At 38.9% G+C, this 13,430-nt stretch overlaps 1 protein-coding gene across 3 annotated transcripts in view; it reads right to left on the bottom strand.

Annotated features, from left to right (window-relative positions):
* Positions 1 to 13,430, bottom strand: part of PACS2 (phosphofurin acidic cluster sorting protein 2) — a 325,422-nt gene that overhangs the window by 266,125 nt on the left and 45,867 nt on the right. Inside the window, exon 2 of one of the 3 annotated variants that reach the window (XM_069103872.1) lies at positions 6,077 to 6,164. The exons of the other annotated variants lie outside the window; for them this stretch is intronic. Coding sequence (XP_068959973.1) covers positions 6,077 to 6,082 — 6 coding nt within the window. The 5' untranslated portion in view covers positions 6,083 to 6,164. The remainder of the gene's footprint in view (positions 1 to 6,076; positions 6,165 to 13,430) is intronic. 3 annotated transcript variants of the gene reach the window in all.

Below are 13,430 nucleotides of genomic sequence, written 5' to 3'. Positions count from 1 at the left end.
AAGCTTTTACCAGTGGAACAGAAGATCATGAGGTGACAGAGAGCGAGTAAATATTACTCCCATCAGAACTGGGTCAAAGAGGGAATGACATACACACTCAATTGGATATTGTAATCTATCTTACCCTACAGAAAAGTAGGAGGGAAATGAAATGTGAGAATGGGGGAGGTAGAGGTAGAATGATAGAAGGGAGGGAAGACTGGGGGAAAGGGTAGTCAGAAGCCAAACACTTTGGAGGAAGATAGGGTGAAAGGAGAGACAGAGGAGAATAAATGGGGGTGGGAATAAGATGGAGGGAAATACAGTAAGCAACACTAACCATGAAAAAAAATTTGAATGAAGTTTCTCTGAGAAAGGTCTCATTTTTCAAACATAAAGAACTGAGTCAAATTTAGAAAAATAAGAGCCTTCCCCAATTGATATATGTAGCAGCAAGCACCCTGGAGTCCCTAGGGTGGCTGCTCACACAGGTTCTTGGATCTGCTTTGATAAAGGAAGGCAACTCAAAATGGGTTAACAAGCTTAATCAGTCAGACGTATATCGTTTACCTTGTTCAGGGAAAAAGGTCAGCACCCCGAACTTCAAAGCATGCAGGCAGAATTATCAAGACAGAAACAGATCAAGTAGACAGCTCTCCAAACTGTCCAGCCATTACATCCATACCCAGTCAACATCTGGGTTTCCACATCTGGGTTTTTCAAAGCCGGGGGACTCTCAACAACGGCTTCCCAGAATTCAGATCAAATCACAGAACACTTCTCAAAATGAGTCCCAAAACAAAGCTACACATCAGGGCTTATATAGCCTTCTCCTGGCTCAGAGAATGTAACAACCTTTTGGACCCACTGGCCAATCAAAAAGTATCTACTGAAAAACAAGCCTCCCACCCTAGGCTTCAGGTGCACTTTAGCCTAGGGGCAGGGAAGATCTTCCAAATTTGCATTCCCATTACAATATATGATCAGTTTTTAGATGAAGTAATCAAAGCTATCTGTAGACATATGAAAAAAATACTCTATTGAGTACAGATATGCAAACTAAAACAATTCTTTTTTTGTTAGCTTTTTATTTATTTTAGTCTTCAACATTCATTTCCACAAGTTTTTGAGTTCCAAATTTGCTCCCCATCTCACCCCTCCCCCACCCGAAGATGAAATCCATTCTGTTTACCCCCTCTCCCCTCCCCCACCTGAAGATGATATGCATTCTGTTTACCCCATCCCCAAGTCTACCCTCCCCTCCCTCTCTCACCACCCCTATACCCCTCCCCCTCACTTTCTTGTAGGGCACAACATAGATTGCTGTAGCCAATTGCCTGTACATTATTTCCCAGTTACAAGTAAAAACAATTTCTAACATTTGTTTTTAACTTTCAAATTCTCTCCATTCTTCCCTCTCCACACACCTTCATTGAGAAGGCAAACAGTTCAAAATAAGTAATACATGTGTAGCTATGCAAAACATTTCTATAATACGCTGTGAAAAACTAATTATATTTCCCTCCAACCTATCACACCACCCATTTATTCTATTCTCTCCTTTGTCCTTGTCCTTTTACAAAAGTGTTTGCTTCCAATTACTACCTCCCCAAATCTGTCCTCCATTCTACCACCACCCTCATCCCCTTCCCCCTACTTTACTGTAGGGTAAGATACCCAATTCAGTGTGTATATTATTCCCTCCTAAAGCCAAATCCAATGAGAGTAAGGTTCACTCATTCCCTCTCACCTCCCCCCCCCACACAGCCCCAACACTCTAAAAGCTTTTTCTTGCTTCCTTTATGAGATAATTTAGCCATTCTATCTCTCCCTTGCTCTTTCCTCCAACTACCCTAACACTGAGAAAGCTCTCATGAGTTACAAATATCACCTTACCATAGAGTAATGTAAACAGTTAAATTTCAATAAGTCCCTATAATTTTTCTCTCCTGTTTAGCTTTCTATGCTTATCTTGAGTCATGTATTTGTAAGTGAAATCTTCTATTCAGCTCCAGTGATTTCATCAAGAATACTTGAATGCTTGTAAGTCTTCTATTTCACTGAATATTCATTTTTCCCCCTGAAGTATTATACTCAGTTTTGCTGGTTAGGTGATTCTTGGTTTTAATCCTAGCTCCTTTGACCTGCGGAATATCATTTTCCAGGACCTCCAATCCCTTAATGTAAAAGCTCCTAGATTTTGTGTTATTTTGATTGTGTTTCCACAATACTCTACTTCCTTCCTTCTAGGTGCTTGCAATGTTTTCTCGACCTTGGAATTTGGCTATAAGATTCCTGGCAGTTTTCCTTTTGTGATCTCTTTTAGGAAGTGATCAGTAGATTCTTTCAATTTCTATTTTACCCTCTGGTTCTAGAATATTAGGGAAGATTTCCTTGATAATTTCTTGAAAAATGATGTCTAGACTCTTTTTTTGATCATGGCTTTCAGGTAGTCCAATAATTTTTAAATTATATCTCTTGGTACTATTTTCCAGGTCAGTAGTTTTTCCAATGAGATATTTCACATTGTCTTCAATGTTTTCATTCTTTTTGGTTCTGTTTTGTAATTTCTTGATTTCTCATAAAGCCATTAAGCTCCCATTTACTCCATTCTAATTTTTTTTTTTTTTGCTTTTTTTGGAGGGGGGAAGGCAGGGCAATTGGGGTTGAGTGACTTGCCCAAAGTCACACGATTAGCAAGTGTTAAGTGTATGGAGCCAGATTTGAACTCAGGTCCTCCTGGCTCCAGGGCCGGTGCTCTATTCAATGCATGACCTAGCCACACTCCATTCTAATTTTTAAGGAATTATTTTCTTCAGTGAGCTTTTGGAACTCCTTTTCCATTTGGCCAATTCTGCTTTTCAAGGCATTCTTCTCCTCATTGCCTTTTTGAACCTCTTTTGCCATTTAGCTTAGTCTATTTTTTAAGGTTTTATTTTCTTCAGTATTTTCTCGGGTCTCCTTTAGCAAACTGTTGACTCTTTTCTCATGATTTTCTCGCATCACTTTCATTTCTCTTCTCAATTTTTCCTCCACTTCTATTAATTGATTTTCACAATATGTTTTGAGGTCTTCCATGTTCTCCAATCAATTCATATTTTCCTTGAAGGAACTTTAGATTTTGTTGTCGTCTTCTGGTTGTATGTTTTTATCTTCTTTGTCACCAAAGTAAGATTCTATGGTCTGAGTTTTTAAATGTAGTTTGCTCATTTTCCCAGCCAAATACTTGACTTTCTAACTCTTTGCTAAGGTAGGACTCTGCTTCCAGTGTGGAGGATTTACAGTCCCAAACTTCAGGGGTTTTGTGCAGCTATTTTCAGACATTCCTCTAGGGGTATGTAAATTTACAGTTCTTCCAAGGTGGTATGATCAAAGGAAAGGTATTTACTCCTCTCCTGGCCCGTGCTCTGGGCTGTGACTAACCACAACCACTCTTTTCTGACTTGGAACTATGAGGAGGATTCCCTCTCCACTGTACCACAAGCTCCACCATACCAGTGCTTCTCCTCAGCACAGGACCTCCACACAGGTCTGTGACCCAGATCCAAGCAGGGCAAAGTAAGAAAACCCTGTTTCTGTGGCAGCAAAGAGATCGCTGCAATTGCCCTCTGATCAGACGCTACATCCCCACACTGTCTGTGAGCTGGGAAGTCTGGAAGTACGGTATCCACTCCTGCTGCTGCCACCACTGCCACCTCCACTGCCCCAAGACTGGGGCTGGACCACACTCCTCTCTCATTCAGGACCTATAGAATTTTCCCACTGATGTTCTATGCTGTCTTTGGTGTTTTGGTTCAAAAAAATCTGGAAATTGCCACAGCTGCCAATGATTCCATTTCCTGAGACCTGCTCTAGCCCTACTTATGCTGGCGCAGTCCAGGCTAGACTGTGTTCCACTCCTAACATGGTGTGATAGATCCTTCCTATTGATCTTCCAGCTTGTCTTGGGCTAAAGATTTTGTTTCACTCCATCATTTTGTGGGTTCTGCAGCTCTAGAATTTTTTTAGTCTTTTTTTACAGGTATTTGGAGGGGTTTCAGGGAGAGCTCAAGCAAATCCCTGCTTTTACTCCACCGTCTTGGCTCCACCCCCAAATAGAAACAATTCTAAAGCACTACCTCATTCCTATTAGGTTGGCTAATAGAACAGAAAAGGTAACTGACACATGTTAGAGATGTGGGGAAAATGAGCCATTAATGAACTGCTGATGGATATTGCCAACCATTCTGTGAACTGATTCAACAATTCTGTAGAGCAATTTAGAACTATGTCTACACTCTGACCTAGAAATAAATACCTCTACTAGGTCTGTGTCCCAAAAGAGATAACAAACACAAAAAGGAAAAGACCTCTATGTACAAAACGTTTATAGGAGCTCATTTCCGGGGGCAAAAAATTAGAAATTGAGGGGATGCCCATCAGCTGGGGAATGGCTGAACAAATTGTGGTATGTGATTATGATGGAATACTATTGTAGTATAAGAAATGATGAGCAGGATGCCCTCAGAACAACCTGGAAAGACTTGCATGGGCTGATACAAAATGAAATATGTTGTATACAAAGTAACAGTAATATTGCAAGATGATCAGCTATGAATGACTTATCTATTCTCAGCAACGCAACAATCTAAGACAACTCTAAAGAACATATGATGAAAACTGCTATCCACCCCGAGAGAAAGAACTGATGGTGTCTGAATGCAAATTAAAGGATACTTTTTTTTAAACTTTATTTTTCTTGAGGCTTTGTTGTTTTTTCTCTGTTTTCTTTCACATGACATAATGGATATGTTTTGCATGAGTACACATGTATAACCTATACTGAATTGCTTTCCTTGTCAAGTGGGGAGGAAGGGAGAGAATTTGAAACTCTATGTTTTAAAAACAAATACTAAAAATTGCTTTTGCATGTAACTGAGGAAAAATTAAATACTAAACAAAAAATAAAATAAGGAGAATGGTAGAGATGTATATTTATTTGTAGACAGAGAAAAAGGCATGTGTTCTTCACATGAGATATTTCATGTCTTAACTCTGGACATTTTCACTGGCTGGTCCTCGTGTATGGAATTCTCTCCTTCCTCATCTCCATACTGTGGCTTCCCAGGCTTCCTTTGAGCACCAATTAAAATGCCACCTAAGATAAGCTTTCCCTAACTCTTTCTCAATGCTAGTACTTTTCCCATTAGATTATCTCCCATTTAAGCTGTATAAACCTTGTTTGTACAAAGACGATAAGCTGTCTTCCCCATTAGAAAGTGAGAATTCCTAAGAGCAGAGACTGTTTTTGCCCTTTTTTTGTATCCCCAATACTTAGCACAACACCAGACACATAGCAGATAGTGAAATAGGCTTTTGCTGACATGACTATTTGCTGAGTCAAAACGTTAATGCTGATTTCTGTTTTCTCATACTGTGAAATTTCCAAGAATTCTATAAATCAGACCTTCAAAACAACTTGTGGAAAGACATATCTGGGGGCAGCTAGGTGGCACAGTACACTGGCCCTGGAGTCAGGAGGACCTGAGTTCAAATCCAGCCTCAGACACAAAAACTAGCCATGTGACCTTCGGCAAGTCATTTAACCCCAATTGCTCTACTTTTCCCCCTCCAAAAAGCAAAAAAAAAAAAAGAGAGAGAGAGAGAGAGACATATCTGAAGGTATAACTAGACTGTCAGTTTAAAAACTTTTGTCAAGCAGGATAAGGTTTCCTTTTAGAATAATAAATTAGTAAAAATTGTTTCTGGCAGGCTAGTGTCTATAATACAGAGTATGATGCAAATATTTTTTCTTCAGGAGAGTTACAGTGAAAGTAGAGCAGAACTTGAAAATACAAAACCCAGATCCACAATCCAACACTGGTACCTAAAATTTGTGAGACCATGGATTAGCTTCAGTTTTCTACCCCTCAAAAACAGATAAATAAAACTTGCAACACCTAATGCCGAAGACTACTATAAGAAAAGTATTTTGTGAAGCTGATGTATAATAGCAAATTATTATAATTTTTACAATCCAGTTGCTTTTATCAACCTAGTTAAGTCAAAGGCCTTATACTGATAATCAAGTGGCTTTTTTTTTTTTTACAAGTATTACCTGCATTTTGACTGCAATTACAACTGAGATGAGTTCCTTTTCCAATTCCTTGAAAACGACCAGCTTTTTTAAGGTCAGGCTGCATAACCTGAAAGCGAGAACAAATAAATAGTACTTACTTTACTAGTGATCTACTAAGGATATAGCAGACAACTCTGATTATGTAAAAACAGAATGAGAGGTGCCCAGAGAAAAGACAAATGAAGAAGACACACAAGGAAAAGACCTAGCCAGAGTAAACATTTTCATTAGGATACAGAAATTTTAAGTTCTTTCTGTTCTCTTAGACATAACTGCCATAAGAAAGTTATTAAGCACCTTACTTCCTATGGTATATACAGAATTAAGTAATCAGTTGTTCACTAAAAATTTAATCATATGCCATGGGAATAAAAAGAGAAGATACAATAGCAAAGAATAAATTACTGCTGATGTCAAGCTATTTGCCAGAGAGACACAAAAATACACTCACACAAAGCAGGCATAGAAATAGAAGGCAATAAATGTATTAATTGTTTTGACTTGTAAAACATGAATACTTTCATTCACATCATCTCATCAGATTGTCTGACATTCCTCTTTTCGGACTATAACTCCACATCAATTCATCTCTCTCTAAACCGCAACACTACTAAATTTATTTGTCAGCCTCATTACAATCTTCAGACCCTCCTCTCCTCAATACACTCTCAGGCCATCAACTTAGCTCTCACTTTCCCCTCCTTCCCAGTTTCCACTGGAGAGTTAATAAATTTAAATGTATAAAACCATCTGATCTCAAATCCCTCATTCTCCCTTTTCTATCACTTCTTATCCCTTACCAAACCTCAGTCTTGGATCTCACCATCTACATCCTCTGAGCCTACTAACAAAGCTAGAATAAAGTCCCACAATCATGCATACTTGCTACATTACAATTCATGTTACCTAATAACAACCGGGCCTTCACTGCAGCAAGCCAATCCTTTCTATTCCTCCTAAAATGAATCCAACCAAAGTTATTCCAACATCTCCTCAGGCCTCCCAAGCTACCCTGCGCCCCACTCTCTAAAGTTAATACATTACCTCTTAATTTACTGAATAAAATGAACCAATTCACGTGAGCCCTTTTATCCCTTTTTCTTCATCTCAAAACTCCTTATTTTATTGCCCATTTTTCTCTTCCCAGCTTACAAAACAGATGTAATATAGCAAATTGGGCATGTGACTTAGAATGACAAAGATCTAGATTAAAATACAGGCTCAGACACTTACTAGCTGTCTTACTTTGAGTAAGTTATTTAACATTTATGAACTTCTAAGTTCCCTTTCAGCTCTACATTTATGAATATAGTAATGACACAGTCCCTTCTGAGTATAGCTACTGTGAGAGTGATGGCTGGCAGAGTACAAAGGAGTGGTGAGAATGAAGGTCACAGGAAAGATGAAGAACAGTGGTAGGGGAAGAAAGAAATCTGGAAAGATGGGATGATAAGATTATAATCAGATAGAGGAATTTCAAAGTCTCTAAAAAAAGAAAGTAGAACAAACACCTGTAAGGGTATTACTATGTATATGAGTAGCTGAAAGGATGTGGAGAAGTAGATCATGTGAATTGAGTTGAGTGAGAACTGTGAAGTTAGAGCATCTGAAGGAAAGTATGTGTATACATACACACATATATAGAGACATACATATATGTTTTGTGTGTATGTGTATGGTGGAGAGAAAGAGGGGGAGCCAATCACTTCAATCACTTATTGAAAAAGAAAGGAAAATGACAAGGTTCAATAGATAATAGCCACCAGGTTCTGGATTGAGTGATAATTTTTTTTAGTGTGAACCTCAAGGAAGAGAACTTTCTAAGTGATGATGATATATGGAAAATCTAGAAGTGGCAATGGGGAGAGCAAGGAGTATTCCAATTTCCCCAGTGAGTTAGGGTTTTGAGAAAAAGAATACCCATTGCTGGTTGGGAAAGCACTGTCACTAGAAGGGAACCAAATAGTTTTGATTACTATTGCTTGATAAAATAGTCTGGCTTCCTGGGGTAGAGCCAACATGGAGGCATAGAAGCAGGAAAATTCCATAAGCTCCCCCCATAAAGACCTCAGAAACCTATAAAATATGACTCTAGACACACTTTAGAGCTAGAGAACTCACAAAGTGACAGACAGAAACAAATCTCCAGCTGAAGGCAGCCCAGCAAGAAGGGTCCATTGCAGCCAATGGGAGCAGAGCCCAGCCCTGTGTGAGCCTGTGGTTTTGCCCCTAGGGTGGCCCTGACCAGATTCAGATAGAGGGACTTCAGGAGAGGAGATCCCCAGCATCTCTGGGGGATTCCAGAATTATCAACCTAAAAATGCCAAAGGCAAAGTAAAAGGTCAATGTGGACTCTGGGAACAGGGGGACAGAGATTGCAGTCCATCTCCTCCCCCTGGAGGGAGAAGTGGCTGAGGCATAGCAGCCATGCAGCTGCCTCTGTATGGCTGCTTCAGAGCTCCTGGCCTGCAGATTGTAGGGGGACCAAACAACCATTCTGAGGGGTAATCGTTCTTGCTTTAACCTATTTGAATATGGATTGTTGCCTAGAGTGGAGGTCCTGGGATGTGTGAACAGGTGCCAGGGCAGGTGGAGGCTTCAGAGAGGGCAGCCAACTAATAGCTCTAGCAGCTGTGAAAACCCCAGCGATTTGGGACAAAGCTCTCCTCTCTGGAAGAAGACATTTACTGTGGCAAAAAGCTTGAAAGTCAAGTAATTGAGTGGCAAAATGAGCAAGCAAAGGAAGCAAAGCAAGCATAGCAATCCAACTTTGGATTCCTTTTTGGGGGACGAAAAGGATCAAAGCATGGAACAGGAGGAAGAAAACAAAGTCAGAACTCCTGCAGCAAAAGCTACCAAGAAAAAAAATAAAATGGTTACAGGTCATAGAGGAGCTTAAGAAGGATTCTGAAAATGAAATAAGAGAAGTAGAGGAAAAATTGGGAAGAAAAATGAGAATGATGAAAGAAAATCATGAAAAGAGAGTCAACAATCTGACTGAAGAAAATAACACCTTAAAAATAGATTAACTAAAATGGCAAAAGAGGCTCAAAAAGCCAATGAGAAGAACGCCTTAAAAAACCGAATTTGCCTGATAGAAAAAGAATCTCAAAAGCTCACTGAAGAAAATACTTCCTTCAGAATTAGACTGGAGCAAATGGGAGCTAACGACTTTATGAAAAATCAAGATACTATTAAACATATCCAAAAGAAGGAAAAATACAAGGCAATGTGAAATATCTCATTGGAAAAGCCACTGACCTGGAAAATAGATCCAGGAGAGATAATTTAAAAATCATTGGACTACTTGAAAGCCATGATAAAAAAGTTTTTTTTTTCCTTTTTGGAGGGTAGTTGGGGTTGAGTAACTTGCCCAAGGTCACATGGCTAGTTTTTGTGTTAAATGTCTAGGGCCGGATTTGAACTCAGGTCCTCCTGACTCCAGGGCCAGTGCTCTATTCACTGAGCCACCTAGCCACCCCTTCAAGAAATTCTCAAGAAAATTTGCCCTAATGTTTTAGAACCAGAGGGCAAAATAGAGGTTGAAAGAACCCCCAAGTCACCTCTTGAAAAAGATCCCAAAAAGAAAACTCCTAGGAATATTATAGCCAGGTTCCAGAATTCCCAGATCAAGGAGAAAATATTACAAGCAGCCAATAAGAAACAATTTGAATATTGTGGAAACACAATCAGGATAAGACAGGATGTTGCAGCTTCTACACTGAAGGATCGAAGGGCTTGGAATAAGATATGCCAGAGGTCAAAGGAGATGGGATTAAAACCAAGAATCACCTACCCAGCAAAACTGAGCATATTATTTCAGGAGAAAACATGGTTATTCAATGAAATAGAGGACTTTCAAGCATTCTTGATGAAAAAAGCATGAGAAGGTAAACAGGGAAAAGAAATCATAAGGAATTTATCAAAGTTGAAATATTTACATGCCTATGTGGAAAAACAAATGATAATTATAACTTATCAAACTTTTCTCAGTATGAGGATAGGTGAAGGGAATATAAATATATATATTTGTATACCTACATATATATGTCTATATAAGAAGGTATATAGGCATATGAATACTTATGGGAGTGTGTGTATACAGATGTATACATAGACAGAGGGTACAGGACCAGTTGAATAGGAAAGGATGACACTTAAAAGGTGAAACTGAGAGGTGAGAGAGGAATATAATGAGAGGAAATGGGGAAAGACAGAATGGGGTGAATTATCTCATATAGAAGAGGTAAGAGAAAACTGTTACAATGGAGGGGAAGAACAGTAAAGCAAAAGGGAATGGATCAATGTTATTCTCATTGAATCTGGCTTATGGAGGAAATGATATACACTCTAAATAGGGTATCTTGCCCGATAGGAGACTAAGGGGGAAGGGGAGGTGGGCGATGATGGAGGGGAGGGCAGGTTGGGGGAGGAGAGTATTTAGAAGCACACACTTTTGAAAAGGGACAGGGTCAAAGTAGAGAATAGAAAAAGTGTGGGGGGGCAAGATAGGATGGAGGGAAATATAGTCAGTCCTTCACAATATATCCACTATGGAAATGCTTTGTGTAACTACACATGCACAACCTATATCGAATTGCTTATTTTCCCAGTAAGGGTGGGTGACAAGGGAGGAAGGGAAAGAATCTAGAATTTAAAGTTTTGAAATCAAATCAAATGTTTAAACATATATATACTTTTTTTACATGCAACTGGGAAATAAGATATACAGGCACTGGCAGATGGAGATCCATCTTGCCCTACTGGAAAGTCGGAAGGGGCATGGGGGAAGATATAGGAGAGAGATTGGGGGGAGGTGTATACAGTGAGATCACTATTTTGGGGTACTGGGTAGGGGAAAGACAGGGAGAAAATCTGTAACTCAAAATCTTGTGGAAATGAATGGTGCAAACTAAAAATAAACATAAAAGTTAATTTTAAAATGCTTTAAAAAGAAAATAGTCTGAGATATAGAAGGTTTATTCGTCCTTCATTCCTTTTTCTTTCCATCATTTCCCTTGACATTCAAGATCTTTTGTTCCTTCAGGTGAATTATTTTATTATTTTTTTCAAGGTGGTTTGGTAGATAGCACTAAATCTAACTTTATTTCAGAAGTATTGTCATTTTTATTATACTACCACAGCCCAAGAAGAGTAATGATACCCCTTATATGACTTATAAGAACTAATGCACAGTGGTTACCAGAAACAGGAAAACAATACACACAAAGACAACAATGTAATTAGAAAGACGAATAAACCAAGTGATCAAAACTGAAAGTTGCAAAATTAAAAGAAAGCTTGGCCCCAAAGTAAAAATAAATACATAAATTCTTATCCTCCAATTTCTTTGAATATGTAGAGAACCTTAGGTATCAAACATTATATCAGAGGTTTTCTTCATATTTTTTTATCTTTTTCCTTAAGGTATGACTTACTGGGAGGGGTGGGGAAAGGGATACAATAGGAAATATATGTGATATAAAAACAAAAGAAAAATCCTACAATGGAAATGGCTGACAACTACAGATTTAGCTGATTTTAGGAAAATTTATGTGTATACAGACATATGAATTAACAGAATTGAGAAGATGCTGATTATTTTCTCAAAATTACACATAATAAATAATTCTTAGTCTGATGTGTATCATATGAGTTGAAAGAAAACCTAGTAAAACAAAAAGAACACTTTGTTGATGGGAGTCACAGGATCAGAGTTCAAACCTCATCTGGGTCACTTATGAGTACCTAGGTGACCTTGGGCTTCACTTAACTGATATATAAAATGAGAAGGTAAGACTAGAGAACATCTAAGACCTATCTAGTTCTAATTCTATTATCTGATGATTATATTTGTTAGACAATACCATCTACTAAATCAATAAAGATTAAGGTCCTATTATGTTCAGATGTTGTGTTAAGAACAGTGTCTAATGTTCTGGGGGGATGAGGATTGAGAAAAGGCCATTAGGGAGAATAATTAAGAAACTTGATAACTTTGAAAAACCACATGCTGTTCAATGATAAATTCAGAAGACAAATTGCAGATATATTAGAAGAGAATAAAAAGGCCTGGAGTATAGACAGCTTTTTTCAAAGAGTTTAGCTGAAAATGGGAGAAGAGATACAGCAAATTTGTTACCAGGATGGTACTGCTTTCCCTCACAAACAATCTTGCATTTAACAAATTTGTTTTTATTCTCTTTATTTTTGCTATATTGAATATTATATCTATCAGTTGATCAATAGATAGCTTTATTTTCCTAACGTTTTAGACACAGCAAAATTGTAAGAACTGGGGGCTTCAACATATCCCTCTCAAGATTAGACAAATCTAACAAAAGAATAAATGAGAGGAAATTAAGGATCTGAAAAGAATTGAAGAAAATTCACAAGATGGTGAAACATAAGAAGGAATGTATCTGAACTCCTTGGTGAATTCCATCAATACCTTCAAAAAGTGAATCTAAATGGATTTTAGAGTGACAAAATCCATTGGGAGATGGAGCATGGCAGATTCCCAGTCCAGGAAGGTACCCACGTGGGACTGGGCAGGGGAGCATGGAGTGTGTGGGGGCTGCACCAGTGAGGACTAGAGACTAGACCACAACAAAGCAAGAGTGAGTCCCAGCCAGCAGATTCACCCACCACAAAGGCAATTCGCAGACATCTCGCCACGGGATGGAGGACTGGTCGGAGCTGGTAAGAGAAAGTGCATGGCCCACAGCAGCAACAGCAGCTTCTCCTGGGGTTAACAGCCCACAACCTCGATCTGTAAAAATTACCTACCTGAATGTAATTGGGAATGCAAATTGAAAGATCTTCCTTGCCCCTAGGCTAAAGTGCACCTGAAGCCTGGGGTGGGAGGCTTGTTTTTCAGTAGATACTACTTGATTGGCCAGTGAGTCAATAAGGTTGTTACATTCTCTGAGCCAGGAGAAGGGTATATAAGCCCTGATGTGTAGCTTTGTTTTGGGGGCTCACTTTGAGAAGTGTTCTGTGATTTGATATGGATTCTGGGAAGCCGTTTTCTGGAGCCCCCCTGGCTTTGAAAAACCCAGATGTTGAAACCCAGACGTTGACTGGGTATGGATGTAATGGTTGGACAGTTTGGAAATCTGTCTACTTGATCTGTTTCTGTCTTGATAATTCTGCCTGTATACTTTGAAGTTCGGGGTGCTGACCTTTTTCCCCTGAACAAGGTAAACGATATATGTCTGACTGATTAAAGTGAGCTTGTTAACCCATTTTGAGTTGCTTTCCTTTGACAAAGCAGATCCAAGAACCTGTGGTGGCAGCAAACCCTGAGGACGCCGGGGTGCTTGCTGCTACA

Source organism: Petaurus breviceps, unplaced genomic scaffold, assembly GCF_028583685.1.
Source record: "Petaurus breviceps papuanus isolate PSGF00001 unplaced genomic scaffold, PetGlider_PUasm1.0 64, whole genome shotgun sequence".
Taxonomy (NCBI): domain Eukaryota; kingdom Metazoa; phylum Chordata; class Mammalia; order Diprotodontia; family Petauridae; genus Petaurus; species Petaurus breviceps.
Note: the sequence above shows the minus strand (reverse complement) of the source record. Positions and strands in the feature narration are given on the sequence as shown.